This window comes from Chanos chanos, chromosome 15, assembly GCF_902362185.1.
Source record: "Chanos chanos chromosome 15, fChaCha1.1, whole genome shotgun sequence".
In the NCBI taxonomy this organism is placed as follows: domain Eukaryota; kingdom Metazoa; phylum Chordata; class Actinopteri; order Gonorynchiformes; family Chanidae; genus Chanos; species Chanos chanos.
Window position 1 is genome coordinate 9,556,951 of NC_044509.1, and position 10,499 is coordinate 9,567,449.

The following is a 10,499-nucleotide window of genomic DNA, read 5'->3' on the forward strand; positions in this document are numbered from 1 at the left end:
GACTCGGTATCTCTGTATTTTGTCCTGTTATTTTGATGCAAATGCTGAAAAGCCTGGATTTTTAGGGGGAGGGGAGGATCAGGAAAGAAAGGGAAACATGTGATTGAAGGATTTCTTTGTCCAGTGAAATGCAAAGCCTGAGTGTTCTCAGGACTAAAATACAAACAGTGGGGTGCACTGCCGCGAAAGTTGTCCCCTTCTGCTGAGGTACCCTTTTCTCTGTGTGCTTAAGGGGCCAGCTGAACTGTTATTAGGCCCAGTCCGAACATGCTGAGGTCTGTGGTTTTGTTTTAGTTGCTTGCCACCTTGTTGCTGTGCTGTTGATTGGTGAGATGAGATTGAGAAGCGTGTTAATAACCTATCACTCTTGTTGGAAGCAGTGTAAACTTTGGCATGTGCCTGGGATTAAGGCATTTCATTGAGGATTATGTTTCAGCACCAACTCAGTGGCAACATGCTTGAAAGAAAACTGTAAGATCTGAACTAATCTTGCTTGCAGTTTGGCTGACGGTCTCAGTTAGCAGGTATGTGAAGTGGATTTTTGTTGACAGAACGACAGTCTTTTGTTCATGGCATCATTAATCTCTCATTTAAAACTCTCTGATTTACTCTGTTCAACAGTTAATTGAAAATAGCTTCTCAGTTGGTGATAGAATATTTTTATTAGATTTTATTTGGCAGAACTGTGACGCATAGTTGTTCTCTTTAGCTGGAATCTGAAATAGTAAATTATACATCAAAAATGAAGTGATCAAGTTCTAAGTAATGTTACTTTAAATTTTTCTCATTTAACCATTGTGGTTTAAAGGTGTACTGAAGACTTAACTGAAGACTTAACCTAACTGAAGTAGGAAATATGTGAATTAGATTAAAAACAAAACAAAACAAACAAACAAACAAAACTTTTCATCAAAAAATCTGTCACATTCAAGAGACAAATCTCAGTTTTGATCTTTCATCAAGTACTGGTTATCAGTTCAAGTTGATATTTACAGTACTCGTTACTTCACCAGGCATTTTGTGGAAAATAATTGGCTGCATTTTCAGTGAACTAAATGACTTAATTGAGATGACATTCCATATTTCAGCAGTATTTCTGTGTTAAATATTTGTCTTCATAAAGGATGTTCCAGTCAATCCAGAAGCACATCCATGACCACTTACTTGAACACAGGACCCGACAGACAAGACTTGTCACCAAAGATGGTCACTGCAACATTGAGTTTGGCAATATTGATTATTCAAGGAACTTCGCCTTCCTTAGGGACTTTTGGAACACATTTATAGAGGTGCGCTGGCGCTTCGTGATATTCTTCTTTGCCGCGGCCTTTTTAGGAAGCTGGTTCTTTTTCGGACTGCTGTGGTACTCAATCGCCAGAGGAAATGGGGACCTGGAAAGTCAAAATTCGACCAGTGACCACATTAAGTGTATAGACAATATCAATGGACTGACCACTGCATTCCTGTACTCGCTGGAGACGCAGACGACGATTGGATATGGAGGACGAGCTCTCACTGGACACTGTGCAGGCACAGTTGCTCTTCTCGTCATCCAGTCGCTCATAGGTGCAATTATTAATTGTTTCATGTGTGGACTCATTTTGGCTAAATTATCTCTCCCTAAGAGAAGAGCCAAAACAATTACCTTCAGTGAGACGGCAGTTATTTGTCTGAGGAAGGGAAATCTATGCCTCCAGGTAAGAGTGGCTAACTTACGGAGGACGTTGCTGATTGGAAGCCAAATCTACGGCAAGCTGCTGAGGAATTCTGTCTCGCCGGAGGGAGAAAGCATCGTTGTGGAACAGGAAAATATTGATTTTTCGGTGGACGCAGGCAAGGATAACCTCTTTTTTGTCTGCCCAGTAACGCTGTACCATGTCATTGACAAGTCCAGCCCCTTCTCTGAAATGGCTGCTGACACCTTACGCCAGCAGGAGTTTGAGCTCGTGGTCTTCCTTGACGGCACGGTTGAATCAACCAGCTCGGCCTGTCAGGTGCGAACATCCTACATTCCGAGGGAGATTCAGTGGGGATACAAATTTGCTCCCATTGTCTCACGCACCAGCGGGGGCAAGTACCACGTCGATTTTTCTAACTTCTCCAAGACGGAGCCTGTGGACACCCCTCACTGTATCTGCTGCTTCCAAAAAGAAACATCTTGTAGCCTCAGCCTCTGTCAACGTGGACAGCAGGGCATTGATAACCTTGGATTTGAGGTGATCAACCTTCAAGACTCCATGGACATTACCGAGATGTAATTGACAAACTGCAAGGCACTGAATATGGTTACTGTCTCAGTCTTTGTAATTTTGGCTCATCTGAGAATGGCCAACATTACCATGTGGTTCTGCACTCATTCTGAACCATGAGTTATGAGACTCTAATACGAAAATTTCCCCCCCAAAACTGTAAAAGAGTGTTAGCAGAAAAAAAAGCAGGAGCAGTCTTCTGGAAGGTTAGCTAAGCTGGCGAAACTGCTCAACGTGAGGTGTTGTTTGAATGTTGTGTCACTAACCAGAAAGGTGTTAAGGTACAGGACAACCAGCTTTATTTACACGTTCACGGAAAAGCAGGATTGGGAGAGATATTCACTGGCTTTCCATATTGTAATTTAAAACCAGCCAAGAAATCAGAGAAGTAAACAACATACAGCTTTAGCTGTGAATGACCATGTTACTGTCTATGACAAATATTTTGCTTGCTGTTGTCATACTTAAATGGGACCGTAAAAAGCTGGATATTGTCCATGTCTCAATGCTCTGTTAAGAGTACCCCAACAAGGGAAAACCGTGAAGTCATTTCCTGCAATGCATGCATGGCTCAGCCAGAACATTGGGAATATCCTCAAGAGGATTATCAAACTCCACGTTAATTAAATTCTTCAGGGCTAAAGCTGTAGCACTGACTAAAGAGGTTCTTTTAGCACTGATGTTGCAAAATTAATGTGACCTCTCACTGTATATATATTTTTTTCCATGCTGTTTATCTGAGATAGCAGCTTCTAAAAATGACTTATGACTGATATGACAAACTAAGACAATTCTTTTTTTTTTAAATGAGGCCTATGTTATGATTGACTGAATAAGACTAAAATACTTTTTATTAGATTGTTGTTGTTGTGCAGTTTTTGTTTTTTTTTTTTAAGCGATGCATTGCTATTTTAAGTAAGTCATTAACATGACAAATAAAAATGAGATTATTATATAGATATGGCAGCTACCGTTTGTACTTGTGATATGAACATGAACTGTTTTACTTGAGATAGAGCTTCTGGTTTTAATGAATGGTAATTAGTTGTGTAGGTGAATTACAGATATCAACTAAGAACTATCATAATCACTAAATTTGTTCTCTTATGAAGCAGTCTAACTGAAATCGTTCAGTCAGCTTGACAGTTCAGTCTACTGTCTAAACCAGGGGTGGGCAAATCCAGTCCTGGAGGGCCGGTGTCCTGCAGGTTTTTGTTTTCACCTCTTAGCTACCTGTTGATTTTCACTTTAAAAACAGGTGTGCGTGCTCTTCAGCCAATCAGAGACTGTATTTAGTTGGTCGACAAGAAAAACAGCAGGACCATGGCCCTCCAGGACCGGATTTGCCCACCCCTGGTCTAAACCAATCTTCATACTGACTTTGTCCCCATTAGTCCTGATGCCTAAATCAGTTAAAGCATGCATTAGATGCCTTTGCATCTGATCATTCTGGTAGAAGGTGGGAAGAGTGGGTTGGAGGGTTCTTGCACTAAAGAGAATATCGCTGTGGTTGGTATTTCTCCATAAATGGTACAACACTATTTCCCTCTAGTGGTAATAATGTGTAACACACTAGAACATCGAGCCTGTCCATGACTTGAACGTTATCTGCAAAAGTAATCTCCATGAAAAGGAACTCAGACCTTTGTGGTCAGTTTTTAATGGCGGGAGGAGGGAATTATTAATCCTTAATGCACTGGCAAGGCTGCTCCTGTATATGCTAAGTTAAATGAGAGTTCCTCCACTTCACAGAAACGTTTGGCAAGCATTGTTATGCAGCTTGTAATGACTCAGCATGTCAGACTGTCAGTTAACAGTTAACAGTTAGAAACATGACAGATCTAATGTATAGGTATCATATCTTCAGTCAAATTCAGTCTTGTCGTGGAGGTTGTGTATTATAGTCTAGAGCCAGGGTGTCAAAATCCAGCCCTGGAAGGCCATGACTGAGTTCAATACTATACTCAAGTGCAGTGTGCTAGTGCTATGCACAAGGTTTATGATCCTGTATGTAATCAAAGGGTTAGAATCAGCATCCATCAGATTTCCAGGGCTACCAGCATTATTCAATAGCAAGTGGTATTGATTAAAAAAAGCACTTTCATGGATGTTGACTGGTATAAGTTTGATGGGAAAGAGTAATTGCAATACTGTGTGTACAACGTTATGAGATGTAGGCAGTGACACTATGAATGACAAGGCAACAATTCAGAGACTCCCAAGTTAGAACAAAACAGAGACGTGCCTTGAGTGACCATACCAGACACGGAACTGTTGTCTGACTTTTGAACTTCTTGCTCTCTCCTGTGATGTGAGACTGATGTCCGGATCTCTCCTACAGTTGTCCTATTCAAATGAATGACAATACGAATGATCAGAATGCTCCTTGAAACAACCCATCGGCATGACCCACTGTTGTCAGCCTCTCTATGGTGAGACAGCCTATCAGACAGAGCTGAATACACACTGACAATGATGGAGATGATTATGACAGGAGAGAGGGGGAGAGAGAGAGACAGACAGACAGACAGACAGACCAATGCAAAGTCATGGTTGGAGGAGAAGTTCAGGTGGACCTGTGCCACTGATATGCAAGAACAAACCCAGAACTTGTGTCCCTAATCTCTGAACCCTGATAAAGAAAAATTTCAAATTAGAAATAGTTGAATTATTTACCATGATGATGTATATATACTGTGTATTGTCACTTGAGTCACCTGTGAATTAGATGGGTCTGGTTTACTGGGGCTAAGTAGATAACAGAACCAGAAATAAAGCATGGGTTTTCTTGACTACTTTTTACATCTACAGGTACTATAGGTACCTTATTTGTGCAGCACATTTATAGTTAATACATAGCCTCATTAATGTTCATCGTGTTTTTTTAATATCTTTCAGAAATGTAAAAACTACATGTCTAAACAACCTGCTGGCAAATACATGAAGAAGGAGCATAATGTACCTTAGACCTCTCTGAATCTAATTAAACATATGAAATTCTTCAGCATTTTTACAGCGACGTTTGTCCTAGAGGACGAAAACATGAGCATCCAAATATGTTTTTTTTTTTTTTTGCGTTATAAATTATGACAAGCACCACAGTAAGGTTCACATTCAGAAGTTTTATATGAGTCAAACTTCAAAAACAACATTGTTCCACATCGGTTTATGAATATGTGACATGCCTCTGTAATGCTTCATTAAAATGCCACAAGGACGTGAGTAAATTACCTCCCTTTTTCCCCACTGGCTTTCCATTGCCACAGGTGCACTGCAAAAAAATATTTCCCAACAGTGCTGAAGTCGGAGCTGTGCCTTTGGGCACTAAACATAACCTGCGCACACATTCAAGAGCTTAACTGTAAAAAGAGGAGCTAAACACACCACAGAGGAAAAGTAAAGTCTGTAAAAAGCGCAGTGACTCGATCTGCTGTCGTCATCTCTCAAATGACCGGTTTAGGTGTAGAGCGACATTTGGGCGATGTCTCATCTTGTTCAAGTGAAACATCTTGTTAAAGTCACACAAAGAGACCGTAGCGAGTCTTTAAACTTGGTTTTATACAGCTGAACTGAACAGGAAGAAGAAAAAAAAAAGACAGAACAAAGGAGATGGAGAGAATGTTGAATGTTCAAGTACATGGTGTGTGGGAGCAGAGAGAACTGTGGTGCTTGACCCAAGTTCACACTCATAAGCATAATTCTTACTTGATTCTCTGTTTCCAGCTCCACATTCCTCATTGATCAATGGGTCCTTTCGACCGCTCTCTCCTGTTTCGCTGCTGCCAATTTCACTAAAATCCCAAACACAGACTTTTAATTTATCAAACCAGAGGCACTGGTATCCTGTAGGTCTATTAGATTACTATGCCATCCATCTGTCTCTCTATTTGCATAATACTTTATCCGCCAGAGAATTTTCTTTTTTGGACGGTCTGAACTAAACTCTCCTGGTATTCATCGCTATGTGGTTTCTCTTTTTTTTTTTTTCTTTTCCTTTCTTTTTTTTTTTTTAAACTTGCTGATGTGTATGCATTGCTGTGCCTTTGCATATTTTTGTATTGTTTTCAATCACACTAATTTTGCTAATAACAGCAAAAAAAAAAAAAAAAAAAAAGAAAGAAATCCCAATTCTGCCACCTTGCATTTCGCTGTGAGAATTTGCAGAGGCAACAAAAGCAGTAGTGGGCCTGATTTCAAATGTTCACACTTAATTATATTTTGTGGTTCAGCTTTCGCATACAAATGAACACAGTTAAATTGTAGATGCGCTGTTTCAATTGAATATTCATAAACAATGGAAATATACACACTCAATGTGTTTTTGGAAAACATTGTGTTGCTTTCACGTATCACAACAAACATGCCAATTGAAAAGAGATTCATTGGTAATGCAGTGCTATATCTGTGGTTGGTCTCTCTTGTGGACAGCTTAACAGCTCCAGGTAAATATGCTGTTAAACCGAAAGCAGTCATTTGCTCATGCTGCCTTGCTTATATCAGCCCGAAAAAGGGCTATTGGGTACTATTCTTTTTTAGTTTTGTTTGTATTTTGTTTGAATAAAAAGTTAAACGTCTCTGCCTAATATTGTAATGGGATAGACTGTACATAAATAGTACCAGAATAATAGTAGAAGTGTTTTGTTACATAGTGACCATACATGCATTTACAAGGACAATATTCAAAATAAGAATAGCTGAATAACATCTTTTCAATCTTGGCATTTTGTGTCTGTGTAGATTCACGTGCCTCGCTCAATGTTCCTCAAGCAATCAGTTTCAAGTAATCATTTTTATTGACAATAAATACACAATGGAAGTTTTTGCAAAGGTTTTGTTAGTTTTACACGACCTTTTAAACATAGTTTACGTGGGGAGAAACAAATACAAGAACAAGGACAGTTTCAAGGACAGAGACGGGGTAGGCTGCATGATGAAGTGTGCATTATTATCTTAGGAGCATGAGAACACAATATTTCCCCCTTTATAATTACATTAATGTATTACTCTTCATGAATGGGACTGGAAAGAAATATCTTTCAGGTGTGCCTCCCGAATATTATTCACATTTCACATTTTCTATTTTAACCCCAATTGAACTCTCAGTATCCATCTAAAGGACAGAGTGTGCATACTGTCAATGACAGATGAAACCTGATTTAAATAACTTTTATTAGTTTTTCACACACAGATATTTGAGTGGAAACTGTGAGACACTCACATGACTGTAGGGGGAGAAGGAGGGCACATTGTAAAAATGAAGAGGAATGACGTGATGATTCATAATTTAACAAAACACTACACTTTTTTCTTAAAAAACAAAAGATAGTAGCTACATTTTAAATTAATATTATTTTATTTATAGCTTAATACATTGGCTAGCAGATGTAAATCAAACTTTATCAAAGACAAAAACGTGAGGCAAAGACTGGTGAAAGGGAGAAGATTGCAAGGTTGTAGCAAAGTCTCTACCTAATGTCGAAATGAAAATAATTTTGAAGATTTTTTGGGTGGGTGGGTGGGGGGGGGGGGTCATTCTTTGTTAGAAGAGTGAGCAGCTCAGCTTATCTGTCTGACGACATTTTAGAAGTTTCAGGAAGGTCTCCATCTTGTGTACGTCTTTCTTGAAACAAGAGAGCAGCACATAGTCTCTCAGCACAGATTCGACCATATCAGGAGGCACAAGGACACCGGTCAGGCTCTCATTGTCTTCTATCTGCATACTACCTTCATTCAGCATCTGAATAATAAGTGAGGAAAAAACAGTTTTGGTGAAAAATAGTGCCTTAGATTAGTTGTTTTCAATCTCTTCCTTAAAGTGCCCCGTCATACAGAGTGCGAATTATACAATAACAACTGGGGGGGGGGGGGGGGGGGTGTCAGGTTTTTCTCCAGGGCTATACAGCATAGGACATATAAATGTTTCAACACCCCCCCCCCCTCGAACTCTTTTGGGGGGGGGGGGCCCAAGTCTTAATTAGGGGGTGTCAGACTCCCCCCAATCCCCCCCATAATTCGAGCCCTGCCATCATACATATTGTTGGTCTCGGCCAGTATTGGTGCAGGCCAATCAGCAAATCATCAGACCTTTTGCTGATTGGTTCAGTTGCACCAGTGCAGGATGTGCAGGTTGGGTGCTCTCAAGGAATGGATTTAGAAACATTGTCTTTGTTTGTCAGCACAGTGGATCTAATATAGGGTTAAATACAGGATAACAACTAGAGATGACAACAATGTGAGCTTTTCATTAATGAAAACCTTCAGAAAAAAAAAAAATCCAACATACTTTTCGAATGAGGACTAACACTCCTTGTTCTAGATTCATGAGTTTGGTTGACATCCATTTAGTCTTGTTGAGAAGGGCATTTGGTGCGTTGTCGTAACGATCTAGAGAAGACTGCAGGTCGATCAGAGGATCAATCCAGAATTGAACCAAGATCAATACTGAGTGAAGGAGCCATTTGTCCTGCAAATATCACAACAAAAAAACATATGTTTTAGTTAAATGTACTTTGAGCATTTTGAACAGGCCTTTTAGCATCATTCAGAGGATCAGAACTTCACAACAAGATACACGAACACCATTTATCTCTTGAACTTACAGAGATTTGCTGGATTTCACTTTTAGACGTTGGAATGGGTATGATTTTGGAGGTGCACATGTGTCCTCCTCTGGTTTGTGGTGCGAGCATCGTGAGTGGAATGAACATCTCCTCCTACAAACATCAAAAGATTCCAGCATTAAAAACCTCAGCATTAACAGTGATTAACAAACCTGGGCACTTTATGAGGACATGATTTGTATTCTAACCCACATCTATTGATTTCTTGCTATATCCACTCAACAGCTTGAGATTAATGACCTTCCTGGAGTCAGTAAGATTCCAAGTCTTCTACAGAACAAAAGTTAATAATACACTCTTATTCTTGAGACAAGAAAGAAAAAGACCTGCATGAAATGTGTGCAGTTCAATATCTCGCAGCAAGCAGGACAAAAACAAAAATTAACGAACAAACAATGTTGAATCCTTAAATTTTCTGTGTAATGCCTTTGGAGTCAACTGAGTTCATAGAGTCAAATGACTTTGGAAATCTGTGTTTCTATAATGATCTTACATCACACCCATTATGTCTCTGTACTCACAAAAAGCATCCTGGACTCCTCGGAGACCCGGTAAATGAGTTCAGCATGCTGGATGGCTCTGTCCAGAAGCTTTTCCACAGAGATAGTGCAGCGCATGCTTCCAGGTTCCTTATCTGCACATTCCAAAGCGGAGCCCATAATTCCATGGAGGGACCATACTAAGAGTCCAACAACCCATCCCTGTGGAGCTTAAAACAACCAGAACACAAATTAGAACTGTTAGGCCTTCCAATTTCTCTTTTTATTTTTTTAGCGTACCTTCAAATTTTCTTTCTTACTGATGATGGAGCAAATCAAAGATTTGCTCAAATTCACTTCAAGCAGACATGGGGACATACTATGTACACTGTGTCTAAAATTTATGTCTGGATTTGTTATTCATTTTAGATCTTTTAAAATGAGATATTCCTATATCATAGACCTTTTTTTTTTGGGAAAAGTTGCAATACCTTTAGTCTTGTTCATTACGCTGAATTGGAAGAGAAGGCTTTTCTGGTCCACCTGCTGTTGTCTGTCGATTGGTCCCAACAACCTATATATACTCCTGAAAACCCATGAATGAATCAAGAGGTTTTTGAAGTTTCAGCGGAAGTAAGGGTAAGTTGATATTTCCAGTCAACAATTTCGTCAAACATTTTTATGCATCGTTTTCTTTTCTTTTCTTTTTCTTTTTTCTTTTGAAGCAACCATGGTTAACAGTGCCAGCTGATATTTTAATTACTTTTGATATCTCAATTTAACTCAGTTTAATAAAGGATTTCATTCTACAAAAACAGATGTGGTTGGAGGCATATACACCAATTGGAGCAGTTCATTTTTCTCTCTTTCCTTTTTATGATTGAATCTGTGTTGCTTAAGGAATTGCTCAGAAAACAAATGTCAAAATAATATAACTTGAAGAATAAAAATTTCCTTCTGTTGATCATGGTCAAAACTGTTGAATGTGACGGCAGTTTTCTATGACAAGAATTTCCTTTTTGTATTTTCATATGGCATGTCATAGTCAACAGAGTCTGTGAGAAAACATAGGCCACGAGTTCTTTTTAAAAAGAATTAAAATGTTAGCTTTTCATCATTTTTTCTTACAATTTTCTCCTCATCTTCTCTTC

The 10,499-nt window shown here is 39.2% G+C and overlaps 2 protein-coding genes across 2 annotated transcripts; one reads left to right on the forward strand and one right to left on the reverse strand.

Moving 5' to 3' along the window:
• The first annotated feature begins 1,124 nt into the window (after positions 1–1,124).
• kcnj1b (potassium inwardly rectifying channel subfamily J member 1b) lies at positions 1,125–2,258 on the forward strand. The gene has a single exon (XM_030793040.1). It carries the CDS (start codon positions 1,125–1,127, stop codon positions 2,256–2,258), a length of 1,134 nt encoding a protein of 377 aa, XP_030648900.1.
• Positions 2,259–7,788: 5,530 nt separating this feature from the next.
• Positions 7,789–9,855, reverse strand: smtlb (somatolactin beta). The gene is made up of 5 exons (XM_030792575.1): positions 9,835–9,855; positions 9,391–9,570; positions 8,849–8,962; positions 8,533–8,712; positions 7,789–7,986 (listed from the first exon to the last, which is right to left on the reverse strand). Exons 1-5 carry the CDS (start codon positions 9,853–9,855, stop codon positions 7,789–7,791), a joined length of 693 nt encoding a protein of 230 aa, XP_030648435.1.
• Positions 9,856–10,499: the final 644 nt, after the last annotated feature.